Genomic DNA, 22,122 nt, shown 5'->3' with positions numbered 1-22,122 from the left:
TGATATTAATATATATATATATATATATATATATCATCATATATAACTATAAAATCAGATAATATATATATATATATATATATAATATATTATATATATATTATATATATATATATATACTATATATACTATATATATATATATATATATATATATATATATATATATATATACATTATATATATCAGTATATATATATATAAAACTAATATACAATGATAGTAATATATATATATATCAATATATATATATATAACTATATTATATATATATATATATATATCTAATTGAATACCACAAGAGGAAAATGATAGTAAGAAATCCAAGTGCTTTCGTCTTTACTAAGACATTGTCAAGGAGCTAATGAAATACAATTGGAGAGAAAGGTCTCAGGTACCAAGAGGACTAAGAGGGCTTGTGTGACATTGTCACCGAAGAGGTCGCAGCCATTAGTCTCCACTGGGAACCTATGGCCACAGAGGATCAGGAGGTAGCTAGGGAGGTAAGTGAGGCAGGTAGTCTCCCTTTTAGTCCCACTCCTTCTCCCCTTTCTTTCCAGGGCTTCCCTACAAAGTCCGCCCCCACTTGGGATAGATCGGCCTCGGTAATCACCAAGGTCAAGGCCTGGAAGACGAGATCCCTGCCAAATGTATCCAAACCATCCAAGCCTTCTCCAGCAGGCTCTGCAAGGTCGTCTTCGGCTCCCAAGCCATCGACTTCCTCTACTAAAGCTTCTCCCCTACCCAAGGGGTCAAGAGCAAAGTCCTCCAAAGCCAGACCGGTGGAGTCCGGCTTCGACCAGGAGGCTTTCGCAAACCTTCTCATGATGAAGACGAGCGAGGTAGTGGACTCGAAACTTGAATCAGTGTCCACTCAACTCGCCTCAGGCCTAGAGACTTCAGGTCAATCTATCTTGTCTCTGACCCACAGGCTACAGGACCAGGAGGAATTGGTGTCCGGATTCCTCCAGTCCAGAACCACACCACAGTCCGTGACGGTACCGGATGCACCCAAGCTACCGCCATTTGAGAACAGCAACCCGTGGCAGTTGGCTCTGCACGCCCCATTCTCGGAGGGCAAGCTGACAATTGAAGGTTGCGGAACCCGACCGGTAGAAGACTGAGTTCTTCCCGGCAGGCCTTCAATTTCCCTTTCCAGGCTACGCTAGACTAGCCGAAGATGCGCTAGTCAGGGTAGACAAAGTCCCGAGGGAGACAGTTATCTACCCTAGGGACCAGGCCCAGTCTGCATGGGTCCGCACCCTCACAGATTGGGACTGTGTCAACACAAAGTTGACACCCCATAAAGGATGCTTTACGATGTTTGTGGCCCCACAAGGAGTTCCGACTCCTTGTACGTCGAAGGTTGCAGAATTGACTGCAAGCTGTGGTAGAGGACAAACCTATGCCTCGGCTAAAAGAGACGGAGGCTACCTCCTTGCTCTTCCCCGGCGATATGGAGTTTTGGGCTGACGCTCCGGCAATGTTCACGGTGGGCAGGCTCGATCCAGAGTGTGCCTCCGCCCAATTCAGTGAACATTTGCCTAGAATTCCGGACCCCATGGTCAAAGCGGAATTCGAGGCAAGATGCAGGCTGAGTAGGTCGATTAACTCAGTCACCACAGCAGAGTTGACCGCTACGACGTTTGCAGATGAGCCTCTATTTCAGATCCACACAAAGTCACTATTACAGGCCTTCCAATCAGACCTGTATGACTTTATAGTGGCTAGGCGAGCCTGCAGGAAGCCTTTCTTCGTGAATGCTTCCATAAGACACGAACCAAACAGGCTCATAAAGGCGTCGATCTGGGGGGCCAACCTCTTCCCTGAGGACGTGGTTAACAATGTCCTCAGCGAGGCAGCTAGAGCTAACCAGAACCTTCGTGTCCGTTGGGGACTTCCCTTCAAAAGGAAGTTTGAGGCCCCCGGACCACAATCCAAACCTAGGAAGAGGCCGAGGAAATACCAGCCTTTCCAGTCCTCTCATCCTCAGACAGTGGTTCAAGCCGTTCCTGTCTCCCAGATCAGCAAGCCTTCGACATCCAAGGCTCTAGAGGCAGAGGCTTCAGAGGAGGCAGAGGTGGTAAGACCTCAACCAACCAGTAAGACTCCACAGGTGGGTGGGAGACTGTATCTCTTTCGGGACCATTGGACCTTCAGTTCATGGGCCCACAGCATTGTATCGAAAGGCCTGCGGTAGAAATGGGAGAAAGGGCCTCCTTCACCAGTCAGTTTTCACCAGACTCCAACGACAGACCTACTAGACTATGCCAAAGATCTCCTTCAAAAGAAGGCTATAAAGAAAGTCAATCGCCTGAAGTTTCAAGGACGTCTGTTCAGTGTACCGAAGAAGGATTCAGACAAACGAAGAGTGATTCTGGACCTGTCCCGTCTTAACTCATACATTCAATGCGACAAGTTCCGCATGCTGACCGTCTCGCAGGTGCGGACCTTACTTCCCCGTGGGGTCGTTACCACCTCTATAGATCTTACATATGCTTACTATCGTGTGCCGATAGCAAGAAACTTCTCTCCATACCTAGGCTTCAAACTAGGAAAACAAGCTTACTCATTCAGAGTCATGCCATTCGGGCTCAACATAGTGCCCAGAGTATTCCCCAAACTAGGAGAGACAGTAGTCCAAGAACTAAGAGCTCAGGGGGTAATGTTAGTAGCTTACCTAGACGACTGGCTCATTTGGGCAACCAACGACGAGGAGTGTCGCAAAGCAACAGCCAAAGTAATAGAATTCCTAGAGTATCTGGGTTTCCAGATCAACAAGCAAAAGTCCCACTTTCAATGGTTGGGAATCCAATGGGACCTAACCTCACACACGCTATCTCTCCAATCAAAGAAGTGCAGAGAGATAGCGAAGGCTACGAGACAGTTCCTCAAGAACAAAAAAGCTTCTCGTTGTACCCAAGAGAGAATTCTTGGTTCTCTTTAGTTTGCCTCAATAACAGACGTCCTATTGAAAGCCAGGCTGAAGGATATCAATCGAGTCTGGCGGAAAAAAGCCAACAACAAATTCAGAGACAAGATCTCTCTGATTCCGCCGATATTAAAGAAAAGACTCCGTCCGTGGACGGAAGTCTGGAGTCTCTCCAAGTCAGTGCCACTGCAATTTCCCCCACCGTCTCTGATAGTCCACACGGACGCCTCTCTGAGTGGTTGGGGGCTACTCCCAGTACAAGAAGGTTCAAGGAACGTGGTCGAATACATTCCACCAGTTCCACATCAACGTCCTAGAAGCAATGGCCATTTTTCTGACCTTAAAACATCTAGCTCCAGTCAAAAACAGTCATGTAAGATTAGTCTCGGACAGTGCAGTGATAGTTCATTGCATAAACAGAGGAGGCTCCAAGTCGAGCAAAGTAAATCATGTAATGATTGCAATTTTTTCGTTAGCAACGAAAAATTATTGGCACCTGTCAGTTACTCACCTGGCAGGAGTACGGAATGTCATTGCAGACTCACTATCCAGAACAACTCCGCTGGAGTCGGAGTGGTCCTTGGACACGAAGTCATTCCGTTGGATTTGCAATCAAATCCTGGGGCTTCAGATAGACCTGTTCGCTACGGAGTCCAATCACAAACTCCCGTGTTATGTGGCTCCCAATCTGGACCCTCTAGCTCATGCCATAGATGCGATGTCCATAGACTGGAACAGTTGGCAGAAGATTTACCTATTTCCACCAGTAAACCTCCTGATGAAAGTCCTGCACAAACTCAGATCTTCCACAGGACAGGTAGCATTGGTTGCACCCAACTGGCCAAAGAGCAATTGGTTTCCTCTTCTAAACATCCTGTTCGTAGAATCAGATAAAAGAGAATCAACACTCAGACAGTATGATTCTGCAGTAAAGAAGTTGGCCATCTTTCTAAAAGAATCAGATGCCCAAAAGATGACTACGAATCTGGCAATTTTGTTCTTTAGAACCCTGTTTGAAAAAGGTCTAGCTGATAGTACCATTACTACAACTAAATCTGCCTTAAGGAAGATTTTTCAGCTTGGCTTTAATATTGATTTGACAGATTCATACTTCTCATCTATCCCTCGAGCATGTGCCCATCTGAGACCAGTGGACCGCCCCCACACGGTCTCCTGGTTTTTAAACGATGTACTCAAGTTGGCTTCAGACACTGATAATGAATCATGCTCCTATATAACCCTTCTCAGGAAAACATTATTCTTAATGAGTCTGGCTTCAGGCGCCAGAATATCTGAAGTGTCGGCTCTTTCCAGAGACCCAAATCACATTGATTTCCTCCCGTCGGGTGAAGTTCTTCTCTACCCCAATCGGAAATTCTTAGCCAAGAATGAAGACCCACAAAACAGGTGGGCTCCATGGAAGATTATACCTCTCATACAGGACTCATCATTGTGTCCTATTGTCGCATTAAAATTTTATCTGGGCAGAACTTCTGAAAAGTCTTCAGGTCCTCTTTTTATTAGAGAGAAAGGCGGAACCATTTCCTTAAAAGGAATCAGACAACAAATCCTTTATTTTATTAAACAAGCCAATCCGGATTCAGTCCCTCACGTCCATGATATCCGGGCAGTGGCTACCTCAATTAACTATTTTCACAATATGAACTTCGAGGATCTTAAAAAATATACAGGTTGGAAATCCCCAGCAGTATTTAAACGCCACTATCGAAAGAATTTAGAGGCCCTTAAATTTTCAGCAGTGGCTGCAGGGAGCATCGTCTCCCCTGATATGGCCTAGTCTTATAACTCTATTTCTTATTCCTTTATCCTGCTAAAAAATTTTTCCCTTGATACTCACTCTTTCCTACCTGCCTCGCTCGTAATCCCTACCTGTCTCCCTTAGATTCCGGGCTGGTTTGCTTATCAATCCATTGCCGGACATGTACATAGTTTATACTTGTTATTTTTGTATTCCTTACCTGTTGTTTTCCCAGGATAGTATGGATCTGGTCATATTTGTTCCTCCTTTTTTACCATTGTAACTTGTTACTTTACATTGGTTATTAAAACTTAATTTTAAGAGAACATTTTATTTTTATTTTTCCTTGTATCTTTTAAATTTTGTATTTTCCAAGCTTGTATGGCCAATTCTCTGATACTATTTCACCGGCCGACACAGGTCGAGCCCAGAAAATGGATTTTGACAAAGGAAAAATCTATTTCTGGGGGAAGACCTGTGTCGCCCGATGAACCCATCCCTCTCCTTTCCTGATCCCCACCCTTTAGACGGCCTAAGCTTGGGTGCGTAATTCAGGAATGAAGCCTTCGGGCGGGAGCTGTAGTAGTAGCGAGTGGAAGGTAGACGTATTGTAGTCCTTGTAACTGCACCTACCTAGAGAGGGGTTTTGAGGGGAATATTCTAATTGGCAGAAAACCTGTGGTAGTGGCTTCCACTCGTCCCTGTGTTTATACAGACACCCTATGGGTGAGCGAGCTGAAGATAGTAACTTCAGCATTCCATTTAGCTTTTTCTCTGGTATTTTTAGCATCTATTTATACCTAGAAATGTGTGCTACAGGACCATTTCACTGGGCGACACAGGTCTTCCCCCAGAAATAGATTTTTCCTTTGTCAAAATCCCTTTTTCATGTATATAATATATATAACCAAAAATTTTCTTTGCAATGAATGTTTGTAAATTCAGGTCTTGTTGTTTTTGTGCTTTATTTTTAGTATTCAGATTTATTCTGCAGCTATTTTGTGTAAGCAATAAAACTGCCTATGAGGCAGCAAAATATCTTACTAGGCCACATGTGGGTAAGAAAGAGAGAAGGCAATGGGTTGCAGGGGGTCGCATGGGTTCTCGACCGGTCCCAGCTCACCCGTATCCTGAGGGTATGTCCTCCATTGCATTAGATGCCATACTGTTTGGACCAAGGTCATAAGATAAAAGCAAGTAAGATTACCAAAAGATTATTCTCCAGAAGGGACTGCAGTCAGGAAAAATAAAACCCACAATATAAACAAAACATGAAATATTATTGAAAAAGTAAACAAATTCTCACACAAACCAGAAAATTCTATAAAGTTCCACACTTATCACTGACTAATCTATTCATGAATGATTTCATTTCAAAAGTCGTAATGTCTGACTTGATAGCCTTTTTGTATGAGGTTATGATATGATTTCATGTTAGACGAAATCCTTCTCAAATTTTTTCATAATTCAGTTTTGTAAAGTTTCACAATTATTTTTATTTCTTAGTACCAAAATATATAAATTTTTATTTTACTGATTTTTTTCTTGTACCATCAGAGGGGGGTTAATTTGAAAGATTTACAATTGTTTTTTTACACTTTTATTTTATACAGCTTTCATTATATATTAATCCTATGCAATGTTTTTGCATTGTAATACATCATGCATATTTCACCTTGTAGTCAATTTTTGAATGATATACTTTGAAACATTCATTTGGGTGTAATCCAGGTTGAAGAGTGCATGTTTCACAGTAGTCAGCAGTCTCTTTTCTGCCACCAGGGCCTCTGCGATTGCTACAAACTCGACATTCTCGACAAAGATTGTTAGGAATCTTGTTGATCATGTGTTTTGCTATTGAGTCTCTCTGGTAAGCAATTTTCATTCACATGAACACTTTTTTGGAAATTCTTATTATGAATTTTTCCTACTAACTGTTCACAAAGTGACTTCCTGTAATTAGCGTGGCTGAGTACTTTCTTAATCTCCTCCTTCATGTGAATTTCATAAAGAATATAGCCATTGACGACCGCCATCAAGAATGAAAAAGTATAGCTTCCTCCACCATTTCAATGATTTCTGTAAATTCACATATCATTTCTGGCTTGGTAATTTCTTATGCAACATTATTTTTCGTCTTTTGTTGAACTCACTTTGTTTTAGTTGAATAAAAAGTAGAGCACATGGTTACATACCGTTTGTCAAGCCAGCTAAGAATATGATATTTGTTGCTCTTGCAGAATGAGAGGTGATTTCCTAGTTGAAGCTTCCCTTTACCTGTCCTTACCTGTATCAAAAGCCCTTTACACTTTACCAGAATCGTGCCTGTCAAATGAACTTTACGTTTTAGAAGTTCCTTTGCAAGTTCCAAGCTGGTATACAGCCTGTCCATAAAAATGTGGTACCTGCTCTCCTTTGTTTCTCTCCTTACAGCATCGATCAACTCCAAAATAATGCAGGTATTGAATTTGTGTTTGGGATTTCCGAGTTGGTTGGTTGTCTCTTTCCCATAGTAAGGGATGAGTGCTAGTATGTAACCAGTCTTCGAACAGGCAATATCATAGACGCGAATTCCCCACTTTTTTGGTTTTCTAGGTGCATACATCTTGAATGCCACATGTCCTTTGAATAAAAACATGGATTCATCCGCCAAAAAGGTTGCACCTGGACGGTAGAATTGTAAGAAACGTTTGGTAACATAATCGAGCACGTTTTTTACTTTAGAACTCCTAGTCACTCTATTTCTGTTATCAGAAGATGAAGATACATGAAAGGCCGAGAATATTTGATGAAAACGTTTTCTTGTAAATATACACTTGGCAAATAATGGCGAATTTACCAGTCGTGCACTGAATACGTCTACGGAAGTGATTTTACGTAACATCGCAATGCACATTAGCACTCCATGGAAAGCCATCATTTCTTCTCCCGTAACATCTTTCAAGTCATTCCAAATAGAATATTTTTGAAGTGGACGACATGCATTGATCTTTGCCATGGCATGCTTATTTGTTTCGTTAGCAAGTGACTGAAAAAGTTCTAATGTAAAAAACAAAACAAAAAAATCAAGTGGAGAATTTAGTGTTTTTTCTGGTTTCACAAATTGCTGCTTACCAGTGAAATCGAAGTTTGGAAGATCGTGATTTTCTTCATTGTAGATTTCCCACTTATCATCGCCATTATCGTCTGCCATTTCGACCGCATTACCCTCTCTTGCATTATCATTCTCGTCATCACCATCAGCACCACTCAGCTCTGGATCGTACAGAATTTCTTATTCAAAGGACACATTCTCTTCCTCTGCCTGATCGGAATCGGACAAGTTGCTGGCATTGTCGGACAGTACCTTGTTACAAGATGCCTCTTCATTTTCCTTATCTCCATCCCATATTATAGAATCACCTTCTGATGGACATTCAGAGATATTCAAGAATTTCTTCATCATTGCGAAAACATTTCGCTGAGGCCATGAATTCCTGAGTAAGTTTACAAAAGATCAAACTACGCGGGCAAACATCAAACAGCAGAGCACGAGAAATGGCAAACTAGCTTACTGAATGAAGCCTCCTGGTCGACTATGGCTGTTTATTGTACTTGGGTTCTTTATGTAAGTTTCAAAAGAGAAATCAGGAGATTTACCTGAGGATTATCAAGTATAAATATGGGCAATTCTCCTGAGAGACATTGTAGATTAAAAATCTCGGATTTTTAATCTACAATGATATTCCCAGGCTTTAGGATTAAGTAAAGATTAAGGATAACTTGGTTGGCCGAGCTATACTCGGCCATTGTCGTGGAACGCTTGTTTCCCTTTGGCCGAGTATAGGTTGGCCACTGATCGGAGAGGGTTAAAAACAAAAAATAAATCTATAAATTATTAACAGATAAAAGGTAAATTTACTGCATATTGTAGCTGCTGTTCAGCAAATCTGGTTGTTCTTGGCAGGTAATGGGGATCAGGGATCAATTGTGAGTGTCAAAGATCTCTGCTGAAATACAACTTATGAAAAAGTGACAAACAAGAGACCATCCTATGATGGTTCAAGAAATAGAAACCTTCCACTACGAACCTCTCTATCTAAAAAGATAAATCTCTGGCAGAAGCAGACATCCACACCGGAGAACAGTATCCTGGTAAAGGAAGTGCAAACAGCCCAAAACAGGTTGGATTGATTTTATCACTATTATAAAAATATATGAATGATGTCTTATGAACAATAACTAACTTTCATGCAGCATTTGCAAAAACTTTCATTACATGTTTTTCAAAAGTTAGATGTGAGTCAAAAGTTACAGCTAGAATAGTTAAAAGCTTCAGACTCACTCAGCAAAGTTCATCCATCTGATGGGGAGGATGGGGTGGGAAATCTGTATGAGTTCTGTTAATCAATCGTGTTTTTGTTTTACTGGAGGTCAGCCTCAAACTCCACTGACTAGACAATTCCCTGATCTGGTCCATGTCCTAATTGAGGCTGAGGGCAGCTTCATTTCTCATAAAAGGAGACTTGACTACACCCCCAAGCGTTGCATCATGAGCATACTGAATAATTTTGTTTTTCTGACTAACAACCATATCACTTGTATACACTAAAAATAACAGCAAACCTAAATCACTACCCTGTGTAACTCCAGACAAAATAGCTTTGGGTTCACTAAATATCTTGTCCACAGCAACTTACTATTGCCTACCCATAAGTAAATCTTGGAGTAATCCTAAATATATCCAACTACTCCATGATTCTGAAGTTTACAATTAAGTGCCTTTTGATTTAGTAAATCAAAAGCAACACTAAAATCTATTTTAATTACTTTGCACTCAACAACCCAATCAAAGTTCCCTTGCAAATGGCAAGTCAAGTCTAAAAGAGCATTGCAGGTACCTAACTTCTTCCTATATGTATATTGACTATCAGTTAACAATCCTTTAGATTGCACATACTTATATAGGGGCTTAAAAAGAGATTTTGACAAAGGAAAAATCTATTTCCGGGCAGTGACCTGTGTCGCCCAGTGAAACATTCCTATAGCATTCATTTCTAAGGTATAATTTTGCTAAATATACAAGAGAAAAGCTACATTGGATTATACCAGAATAAATCCGGTTCGCTCACCCCTTTATAGGGTGTCGGTATAAAATCTGGGGCGAGTGAAACACTACCACAGGTCTTCTGCCATTTATTCTCTTCCTTTGTCAATTTCCCCATTCCAAAGAGGAGCCGTACCAACACCTTCCCCCTAGCCGCTACTGCTACTACTAGCGCCTCGATCTTCATTCCTGAATATAGCACCCAAGCTTGGGTTCCCCGGGTGAGGATTTTAGGGTTGGGTTCACTGGGCGACACAGGTCACTGCCCAGAAATAGATTTTTCCTTTGTCAAAATCCCTTTTCTGGGCCTAACCTGTGTCGCTCCGTGAAACAATAACAGAGAATAGAAAGCACAAGCTTGGTAAGGGTGATTACAGTGTTACTGGAAGGGTGAAATTAGACTAATAAAAGTGATTCAACCTTTTTTAATAGTTATATATAAATATAAGGTGTAAGGATAATCTACAGATAACTTAAATCTAGGTCCTCATTTCTGAAGTATATACAAATACTAAGATTAAATAACATAAGGACAGAGTGATTACTACTCCGTAAAAAGATATTAATCAATATAACTTGTTTTGTCTTATGAGACAAAATTAAACATACAAAGTGGTGCAATATAACAGATCAAAACTAGGAAACCGAGGTGAAGACTAGGGTTATAGGAGAGAAAGCATAAGAAAAGAAGGGTAGGTACACTGATTCTGGATATTTAATATGACTAGGTTGTATCAGGGGTAACTATATTCCCTGCTGCCACTGCTGAAAATTTAAGGGCCTCTGAGGATTTCAAGTAGTGGCGTTTAAATACTTTTGGTGACTTCCAACCTGTGTACTTCCTCAGATCATCAAAATTCATATGGTGGAAATAGTTAACTGAAGTAGCTACTGCTCGGACATCATGTACGTGTGGTACTGATTCCGGGTTGGCCTGTTTAATAAAGTAAAGGATTTGCTGTCTAATTGCCTTCAGTGAGATTGTTCCACCATTTTCTCTGGTAAATAAAGGACCTGAGGTTTTATTGGAAGTTCTGTCTAGAAAAGATCTCAATGTCTTTACCGGACAAAGGGATGGGTCTTGTGGTAGCGGAAGAATTCTCCACGAAGACCATCTACTATGAGGATCTTCATTTTTGGCCAAGAACCTTCTATCTGGTAGTAATAGGACCTCTCCAGATGGGAGGAAGTCAATATGATTTGGCTCTCTAGATAGAGCCGATAATTCAGATATCCTGGCTCCTGAAGCCAGGCTGACAAGAAACAATGTTTTTCTTAGAAGGGTTATATAAGTACACGACTCATTATTGGTATCTGATGCTAATTTAAGAACATCATTCAGAAACCAGGAGACTGAATGGGGTCTGTCTGCAGGTCTTAATCTAGCACAAGCTCTTGGAATTGATGAAAAGTATGATTCTGTCAAATTAATATTAAACCCGAACTGGAAAATTCTTTTTAACGCAGATTTGGTTGTGGTAATAGTACTAGCTGCTAGAACTTTCTCAAATAAAGTCCTGAAGAAAGTAACAGCATGATTTGTATTCATAGCTTTTATCTTTGTTTCCTTTAAAAAGGAGGCTAGTTTCTTTACCGCAGAATCATATTGTCTAAGGGTGGATTCCCTTTTATCTGATTCTAGGAACCGGGTGTTAATCGGGTCCATGTTGGCATCTTTTTGAGCCGCAAACTTCATGAAGTCCATAAAGTTAGGGCATTCTGAATCCATGAGGAAGCGTACACAATCCTCGTTTGTACTAGTTGTGTTAGCTTTGGATTGGGGATCTGTTTGGGACGGAGTCCTAGTTCTTTGAGTAACGGATACCATTTGCTCTTGGGCCAGTTGGGAGCTACTAGAGCAACCAGTCCCTTGAAGGATCTGAGCTTGTCCAGTACCTTCATGAGTAAGTTTATTGGAGGAAATAGGTAAATGTTTTCCCATTTGTTCCAGTCTATGGACATGGCGTCCGTTGCCTGGGCTAGAGGATCCAGATTGGGAGCCACATAGTGTATTAACTTGTGGTTGGATTCTGTGGCAAACAAGTCTACTTGGAGACCCGGGCACTGATGACTGATCCATTTGAATGATTTGTTGTCCAAAGACCATTCCGATTCTAGCGGAGTTGTCCTTGACAGTGCATCTGCCACTACATTCCTTAGTCCCGCCAGGTGAGTTGCCGACAGATGCCATTGGTTCTTTGCTGCTAATGAAAAGACTGCTATCATTACATGGTTTATGTGGCTTGATTTGGAGCCCCCTCTGTTTATGCAGTGGACTATTACTGCACTGTCCAAAACTAACCTGATGTGGATCTTCTTTGCCGGCGAGAGTTTTCTCAGGGTTAGAAATACTGCCATGGCTTCCAAAATATTGATATGCAGCTGGCGGAGTGTAACTGACCAGGTTCCTTGAACTTTTTTGTATTGGGAGTAACCTCCCCACCCGCTTAGTGATGCATCTGTATGGATTACTAAGCTTGGTGGCGGGAATTGTAATGGAATTGATTTTCCTAAGCTTCTGACCTCTGTCCATGGACGGAGTCTTTTCCGTAATATTGCCGGAAGACTGGAAGTTGTGTCCCGTAATTTCACATTCGCTCTGGTTCGCCAAACTCGATTTATGTCCTTGAGTTTGGCTTTTAGTAGAACGTCTGTTACTGAAGCGAACTGGAGCGAGCCTAGAACTCTTTCTAGATTCCTCCTGGATGTTTGTTTGTTTTTGAGGAAGCGTTTCGTAGCGCTTGCTATTTGTTTCCGTTTCACCAATGGGATTGATAGTTTGTGGGAGTTGAGATCCCATTGTATCCCCAACCACTGGAACCGTGAAGCTGGAATTAGACGGGATTTCTTGTAGTTTATCTGGAACCCTAGGTATTCCAGTAACTCCATGACTTTTTGAGTTACTTTGTGACATCCCTGTCGTTCTTGGCCCAGATAAGCCAGTCGTCTAGATAGGCCACTAGCATTATCCCCTGCTTTCTTAGTTCCTGCACTACCTTTTCTGCTAATTTTGTAAATATTCTGGGTGCTATGTTGAGCCCGAATGGCATTACTTTGAACGTGTAAGCCTGGTTGCCTAGCCTGAAGCCTAGGAAGGGACAAAAGTGCCTTGCTACTGGAACATGATAGTAGGCATCTGTAAGATCTATAGAGGTGGTGACGGCCCCACGGGGAAGTTAGGTCCGTACCTGTGAAACGGTTAGCATATGGAACTTGTCACATTGAATGTATGAGTTCAGATGGGACAAGTCTAATATTATTCTTCGCTTGTTTGAGTCTTTCTTTGGAACGCTGAACAAACGTCCTTGAAATTTTAAATATTTGGTTTTTGTTATTGCCTTCTTTTGAAGAAGGTCTTGAGCATACTCCAACAGATCCGTTGTCGGGTGTTGATAAAATTGTATTGATGGAGGAGGCCCTTTCTTCCAACTCCATCCGAGTCCTTTTGCAATTATGCTGTGTGCCCAATTGCTGAATTTCCAGCGGTTCTTGTACAGGTACAACCTCCCTCCTACCTGAGGTATCTCACTGTGCTGAGGGTCGACTACCCTTGTTTCCTCTGAAGCCTCTTCCTCTGCCGGATGCTCTTCCGCTGGCTCTGCGAAAAGCTCCCCTGGCTCGACTTCCTCTAGCAAACCTGTTATAGCCATGAAACACCCCTTGATTTTCAAAGGAAGCATTAAAGGCTGGGGAAGATGTGAAGCTACTCGAGCTTTGAGGCTGTTGATGTTGAGGTTGAGTTTTTGAAGTGGATGGCTGGTTTACCTGATTTACTGGAACCGCCTGAACCATAGGTTGCTGTTGGTTGTGTTGGAAAGGTTGGAACCTTCTTGCCTTTTTCTTTCCCCTTAGAGGGTTTGATGAGGAATCAAACTTTCTTTTGGGAAATAGTCCCCAGCGGACTCTCAAACTCTGATTAACTCTGGCTGCTTCGCTCAGTACCTCATTAACCAAGCCCTCCGGAAAAAGGGTAGATCCCCAGATTGAAGCCTTGATCAATCTATTAGGCTCATGGCCGATCGAAGCATCAGCTAGAACATGCTTTCTGCAGTTCCTTATAGCTACTGCGAAGTCATACACATCGCACTGTAATGTGTGTAGTAATGACTTTGTTAAGATCTTAAACAGGGGTTCTTCAGCGTATACCATGGTTGTCATTTCTGCCATAGTGACCGAGTTTATAGTTCTACACAGACGACTTCTGGCCTCATATTCAGTCCTAATGAGTGCTTCTGGGAGACTGGGCAAACGTTCGCTAAAGAGATCTGTCGCACAGTCCTGGCTTAATTTTCCCACTGAGAAGGTTGCCGGAGCATCCAGCCAGTTTTCTGTACCTCCCGGGAGGAGCACGGATGGTAAATCTGTCTCCCTGATTTGAGGCATGGGTTTGTCTTCCGCTGCTGCCTGAAGAGTTAGTTCCAAGATCTTGGTTGCACATGGAACCGGGATATCCTCCGGGACCACGAACATGGTGAAGGGACTCTTGTGACGAGTAATCTTAGTGTTTGTACACTCCCATTCAGCTAGGGTACGGACCCATGCTGATTGGGCCTGGTCTCTAGGAAAAATTACTGTCTCCTTAGGTATCTTGTCTTCTCTTACTAGAGCTTCCTCCGTCAGGCGTGCATAACCTGAAAAAGGAAATTGGAGACCCGGCGGGTAGAATTCAAAATCCTCTACCGGCAGAGTTCCGTATCCTTCAATTGACAATTTGCCCTCCGAAAATGGAGCGTGTGCTGCTAGTCTCCAAGGGTTATTTGCCTTGAAAGGTGGTAACTTAGAGGCATCCGGGACAGGCAAGGATTGTTGCGTGTGGCCGGATTGAAGGACTGCCTGCATAAGAGACTCTTGGGTCTCCAATCTTTGGGCCAGCGATTGAATAGATTGGCCTGACGCTTCTCTATTCGAGGCCAACTGGGCCGAGATTTCCATAAACTTAGCCTGGAAAAGATTATTCATTTCTCGCATGATCACGCTAGAAATAGCAGCCGGGTCTAAACTCGAATCCTGTTGTTTCGGTTTTTGCAACCTGGTTCTTGTACTCTGCCTAGGTATCGAGACATTACCTAAGTCCGCCGTCAGTTTGGAGGCTGATGACAGACTGGCACGAGTCTCCCTAAGGGACTTCGGTTTGGAAGGCTTAGGAAGGGGTTTGGTAATTGATCTATGGGTGATCGACCTAGATTTTACCTTTGGAGTTACCGACATTGACTCGTTTCCTGAAGTCACAGTTTTCTTAATAAATCCCTGAAAAGAAGAAGAAGAATGAGACGGACTAAAGGATAGTACTTTAGCCCGTGGATCTACTGCCTCACTTACTCCCCTACCTTCCTCCTGGGTGTCGGTCATCATAGGTTCGAGGTCTAAATTGATTGCAGCAACCTCCTCAACCATATCTCCCCCCAAGCCTTCTAAATCTTCTGCCAGTATGGCTTGGGTCTCATCATGAATCCTGCCGATGATTGGAGCTGCCAGATCCGTTGAAACCGCTGCCGACATCTTAGCATTCGGGTATATGAGAGAACACAACTCCTCAGACAGCATATAGGGTCTTTTGCCTTTGGCATTCCTGCCAAATCCGCCTACCCAAATCTTGAGGGTCGCGAGAGCTGCATCCCTTTCCGCCTGCGTGTTCTGGAAGAGAATTACTCGTTAAGCGGGACAATAATTTAGTTTAATTTAAGGCTATTTGAAAATATGAATCAATCCTCTTATTCAAATAATTATTTCACTATCTCCCAGCTTGCATCCGGACCTACCGTATCAGAAGTGAAATCCTGCATCAGGTTGTAGCAAATTTCGCAACCGTCTGGGTGCCAAACTACTAGGTCGTCAAGCTGGATTGCGCAACCTGCGTGCGAACGACACACCTCGTGTCCGCATGGTTGATGCAGCATTGCAGTACAGGCTGTCTCCTGACAGCGGACCATCTGTAGTTAAAAATTGATACATGAATATCACTGAATATATCCACCGGAGCTGTATCCGGCGGTACATGCATTAACTAAAATTTAATTCATGCCGGAATGTTGTTATATAACATTCCGCCGGGTATGATTCTAGCGGAACATGCCTAGTATATAAGCAAGTCAAGTGCTGATTCCGGTGGCATGCAAAAAATTCTTAAGAAAAAATGATTTTATCCATTTCCTTTCGCTTTCCGGTCCCCTTTTTTATGCTTTTTTTAACAAAATAGGATTAATGCTGACGGAACAGGAAAAGTTGTAAGTTTGAGCTGTATCTGTCGGCTCCGGAAAGGTTCCCCTAGTTTATACTAGGACTTGCCTTGAATTGTGTAAACTGTCACCGGAACGGGACATAAAGTAGCAAAACACGGGGAGGCGGAAAGCTATGGAGAGGAAAAAGACCTTAAGTCTAAAATAAAAATATATATCTATAATATTTTTCAGGACTAGGATACCCGCTGGATTAATAAATCCGGCGTAGGTAACCGTAATGTCTTATCAAAACCTTATTATCGTAAAATTTTTTCGGAAATTATTCCAAATATGTTATGTAACGGAGCTCTGTGATACTGTAACTTATCATCCTGTCCCCTTTCCATGTAAATTTTATGACCAGAAACATCCCGGGCTGAATCAGGGCTAGGCCTGATACTATCCACAGAAGCTTTGTTATAAATAACAAACGGTTCTAGTTGCGTCCCGGACCCTCCGGGACGGGAGGACTAAACATGGAAAGGGCAAGGAATATGAGGTATGGTATCTGGAAGTACCGGGTAACTACCTTCTTGTCGAGCCGGGAAGTTGTCCAGGGCTCGACTGGATAGGTAACAGTCCCTCATAACTACCTGATAAGAGGAGAATTCTCCCTCGACTGGACCCCCCCCCTCCGTGGGAGAGGGTGGGGCTCGAATGATTACTTGGAGTAGCATAGCGAGTAGCACCCTAACGGGAGGGATGGAGAGGGAGTCACCTCAAGGAGTGGAACACTCGTAATCAGACTGTATAACACTTACCAGGTGGATCACCTCCCGGTCGGGAGTGGCTCAACCTGGTCACAGGACAGATGGCCACAGGCCTATTGCTCTATAACACCAAACATAACATGTGAACGATAAATATAACAAACTAGAATCTAGCGTGTGAGAGTTGAATTATCTAATAAAATATAAGGAACAGCTAGCCTAACCTTCGACAAATCACATTGATCTGGTCAGATCGGACAGAGGGCTCTGACCACCTAGCCTACCATTCCGAAAACATAATTTTTAATCTCGATTGGGAAGGCTAGGGGATATTATAGATCTTATAAGCTAATTCAATAAAAGCAACAAAAAACCCTTTGGTTTCGTGTCCAAAAAACCTCATAGTCAAAATACACAAAAGGGTAGATCGCTAATACTTCTCACACGACAAGAACAAATTTTTATAATAACACGTCAGGGTCTAAAACAAAATTGATATAAGCACTGCAATTAAAACGTAGGACTACAATTAGTATGGGAGACTAATTGAAAGTCGTCGATACGAATACCGAAAATAACGTAGAAGGCTGACTCGGGAACGGCGCATGCAGGTTCCCAGAATGTAAACAAGCCTAACTTATATAAAATTCGGTCAAAACTCTATAAAAGCTAATTTATAGACTCATGCAGTACTTAACTTTGATCCAGAGGAATCCTGACGATCAGACATAGTGATAAATCACGAAAATCACAAAAGAAAAATTCCAAAATGAAAACGCGTGTGGAACACACGAATGCTATGAAGGAATGAAGATCAAGGCGCTAGTAGTAGCAGTAGCGGCTAGGGGGAAGGTGTTGGTACGGCTCCTCTTTGGAATGGGGAAATTGACAAAGGAAGAGAATAAATGGCAGAAGACCTGTGGTAGTGTTTCACTCGCCCTAGAGTTTATACCGACACCCTATAAAGGGGTGAGCGAACCGGATTTATTCTGGTATAATCCAATGTAGCTTTTCTCTTGTATATTTAGCAATAATTATACCTTAGAAATGAATGCTATAGGAATGTTTCACGGAGCGACACAGGTTAGGCCCAGAAATCAGTTTTTCCTGCAACTTTGGAGAGCACAGGGAGAATACAGATTGGTCTATAGTGATGCAGTCTGCAGATGCCACTCTTTGGAACAGGCACTGTATTACTAAGCTTGCACTCATCCACAAGATACTATGTCTATATAAAATCAATAGAATCTACTTATCTTAGAAGACAACATACTAGAAACTTTCTTAAAAAAGAAAGGGACGTAACCATCAGGCTCTTCTTCACCCCAGCTATCAAGATCATCTAGAATTTTCTTAACATCCCTAGAGCAAAATGCAAATTTTGTAAGAATAGGTTCAGGATGACAAATATCAAGGAGAGGGACATCCTCAGCTGACTGCTTAGCTTCAAAAGTTTGATGAAGCAGTTCAAGCAGTTCAGCCTTTTCCCTAGGGCCAGTAACCATTCTACCATCATCTGTTAGTAGTGGTGGAATGGAAGACAAACCTGACCCAAAGGTAGATGATACCTCTTTGGTCCACCAAAGATGAGGCTGAGTAACTCCTTCAAGTTTTCTCTTCAAAGAAGTATTGTAGTTTCTCTTGGCTGTATGGTAAGTTCTATTCACAGCACGGTGAGACTTAACACAAATGGAGACTTAACAAAAATGGTGTAATTGTCTTTTGAACAATTTCATCTCCATTCATTGAATTTGGTCTGTTTGTCATGGTAGGCATGTCTACATGTATCATCAAACCATGCCTGGTCTTTTGTCCCAAATTTGATGACTGTCTTAGGGACATATCTTGTTAAAAAAAGCCATCAGTATTTCATTTTTCTTCTTGGGATCAGGATCTAATATAACATTTGCAATATTATAAGCCTAACAAGCTTCAGTAATGCAATCCCAACTGGCTCTGGATTTCAGCCAGACTGATTATATTGATTGACAGATATGTCCATTATAATGGCACAGTGATCAAGTGTCTTATAATTACAGACCTTGGACTTGACAATAGCTGGAACATCTGTGAATATGAGGTCTACTCTAGCATTACCAGAAATGTGGTTGGGTTCCTCAATTAGCTGGACAAAATTGGAGGATACACAGAACTCAAGGGACTAGTCATTAAGAGGCTAACTCAATCCTCAGTTAGGTCATGGCAAACTGTACTGAACTTCTAACAACCTAGTCATCAATTATGAATCACTGAAAATAATGACAACTGTGTTTTCTAACTGTCAAATTAAAGATTGCATCATGATAAATAAAGCACAGAAATTTCTTTAAAAATAATTTGTTTAAGAAGAAAATTTTAATCAAAAGCAGAAAAAATCACAACCTTGTGATACTTTATTTTGACAATGCATGTAGTATTGAAATTACAATATCACTTTCTCACAAGAGTTACAAGCGGCAACACTACAATTGCTAGCATGCATAAATTTATATGGGCAATTAATACAAGTTTTACTTTAGTCTGCCAAAATTATATATATAAAAGTATTGGACCCATTTCTTAGCAGATCATATGACTGATTAATAGATTTGACAAAAGATTCCAACTTGAGACCAGCATGAAAGTGAGTTCACTACCCTAGTCCATACCATACTGGACAAAGATCCAGGAGAGACAACACAATAAGTTTTAATTGTCAATAGTGGTAACTCCATTTTCCACACCAATGCAAAGATGGGGACAAATTTATGAGTGGAGAACCATCCTGCAGGCTACACAAAGCAACCAACCTAGACCATATTTTTAAGCAATTCGGTTTTATTAAAGAGTACAGTGTTCCCCATCTTCACAGGGGATGCGTACCAGACCCATGCCGAGTGAGAATAGCTAGAATCTGCAAATAATTGAAAACCCCTGTACAAACACTTATAACTGCCTATTTTGTTAGTTAAAACTCAAGAAAAATCCACTCAAAATTGGTTTTTTTTAAATAGTTTTATCACAAACAGTGCATTTTCTGATGAAATTGATAAAAAAAGAAAAACTGGAATTTGTGGATATTTCTCATGGAATACTGCAAACAGTCAAATTTTCTGCAAATAATGGGGGTGTATGTTCCAGAGGGAAATCTACGAATATGTGAGTCCGCAAATCCGGAGTGTGCAAATACAGGGGTTCACTCTAGCATTTCTTTTACCAAATCCTCACCTTACTTACTTTATAAACACAGACTTATGGGGCTAATACACTTTAAAATACAGACAGACCCAGGTTATTGGTGGGTGCTGATAAGCAAAAACCGCCATAAAATTATGGTGCCAAGTTTTGGTTAATGGAGCTGATAAGTGGTTAATGGCCCTTCTGTTAGGTATGTTATGGCACCATAACTCGATTATTAGCCACTTATGGCGCTAATAACAGAAACTTGGCCCATTATGGCGCCATAAATCACTGATTTTATGGAGCTACACAAGCGCCATAAAACCTGATCGCCATTAACCGAGGACTGCCTGTACTAATCATATGGCAGAAAAATTAGTCTTCACCAAGAGAAGTATGGCTCAACTACTTATATCCACTACTCCGCTCATTATACATGTAATCAGCAATTTAACCTTCAGTCCACCACCTATCATAGAGTGCACTTTAAAAATACATTACAAAGAAGTATTAAACATTTTCAGTAAGTAAACACAAAAGTATTTCTTACCTATATTTAAGGCATCTAAATTTTTTGTCACATGCTTCTGCATTGTAGTTATGACCCATAGACTGCATTTTTGTAGATATGGTTTTCCAGACATCAGATTTCTTCACTGTTGGAGACTTGAAAGCTGATGTATGAGTTTTGTAGAGCTTTATCAACATAAGTATTGCTCTATGTGACCATACTGTAGCTGTTGTAAGAAAAGTACATTAATGATTCTTCAAAATGACCTCATCTCATAATGCAGAACAGTACCTTGAACTTGTTCAAGACTAACAATACTACAGTCAAAGTAAACTGTAACATTTGTCTTCAAGCCACAACTGGCACTTGTGAAAACAACCTGAATAATTTCTATCATCTGAAAAACTTGGTGTTTACCTTAACATAAACTGGGTGTTTACTTTAACATAAACTTAAAAATCAAAGGAACATTCATATTCAATCATAAAAACAAAATGTATATAAGAAATGTAGCATTTTAGATGACCAATTAATCATATTATGCCCACACAGAAATCTGAAATGATTCCGAGACTCCCAGTCTTTTGTTCACTTGACAAAAAAACTCTCTCAAACTTGTACCTCCCAGACTTATAATATCTGCAAAGAGCTGGAGGATACAGGATTCAGGAGAGGTCTTAGAAACTAATATGTCAGGGATCAAGGATTTTGGGAAGTCAAATAGGTAAACTCCAGCACTTGATGAACCCAAGGCATCTACACTTACTTTAGTTTCTTAAAGTACACTGGTACTTCACACCTTAACAGACTTCAACTCACTGGATTCCAATACTTATCAGATTTTGTATGCCAAAGCTCAGATAAATAAAATTCATATGCTGTACTTAACAGAGTAATTTGCTGCACATCAACCAAGCTGAGTTAGTCCAGTGCAGATGTGTTTTCCCGTTTCATTTTCCCATTATCAAATTATTTCAGATTTTTTATAAATATTATGAATAACTCAATCAATTAGGTATGCAATTTGTAGGCCTTACAAAGAGTTAATTTCCAAAAAGTTTCAGGACTAATCGGCTGACTGCACGTCCATACAAACAACTTTTTTTTTTTTCAGTCATTACTGTTACTATTCACAACATGAACCCTATTCATATGGACAAGCCCACAGGGGCCACGGACTTGAAATTTATGCTTCAAAAGAATAATATTGGTAGTCATTAGAAGGAAGTAATGGAAGGTAATGGGAAATAAAGAAAGAGGAGATCAGTTATTAGAAAAGAAAATTAATTTGCTGCACATCAACCAAGCTGAGTTAGTCCAGTGCAGATGTGTTTTCCTGTTTCATTTTCACATAATCAAATTACTATTTCAGATTTTTTATGAATAACTGAATCAACTAGGTATGCAATCTGTAGGCCTTACAAAGAGTTAATTTCCAGATAAGTTTCAGGACTAATTCGTTGACTGCACGTCCATACAAACAACATTTTCTTTCTTTTCTTCAGTCAGAACATGAACCCTATTCATATGGAACAAGCCCACAGGGGCCACTGACTTGAAATTTATGCTTCAAAAGAATATTATTGGTAGTCATTAGAAAGAAGTAATGGAAGGTAATGGGAAATAAAGAATGAAGAGATCGGTTATTAGAAAAGAAAAGTTAAATTAAAAAGTTAATTAATAATTAAGATTTTAAAAAACTGGATTTGATGTAGGAAAACCCTATTTCTGGTAGTTGGTGTGAATCT

The 22,122-nt window shown here is 41.0% G+C and overlaps 1 protein-coding gene across 9 annotated transcripts in view; it reads right to left on the bottom strand.

Moving 5' to 3' along the window:
* The window catches only part of LOC135200242 (uncharacterized), a gene marked incomplete at its 3' end in the record, with an annotated part of 370,718 nt that overhangs the window by 14,511 nt on the left and 334,085 nt on the right, over nucleotides 1–22,122 (bottom strand). For all 9 annotated transcript variants that reach the window (XM_064228699.1, XM_064228698.1, XM_064228697.1 and 6 more), the window contains 1 exon segment: nucleotides 20,414–20,600. In XM_064228699.1, coding sequence (XP_064084769.1) covers nucleotides 20,414–20,600 — 187 coding nt within the window.

This window comes from Macrobrachium nipponense, chromosome 26 (genome assembly GCF_015104395.2).
Source record: "Macrobrachium nipponense isolate FS-2020 chromosome 26, ASM1510439v2, whole genome shotgun sequence".
Taxonomy (NCBI): domain Eukaryota; kingdom Metazoa; phylum Arthropoda; class Malacostraca; order Decapoda; family Palaemonidae; genus Macrobrachium; species Macrobrachium nipponense.
The sequence above is the reverse complement of the archived record's forward strand: the minus strand, read 5'-3'. Positions and strand labels throughout refer to the sequence as shown.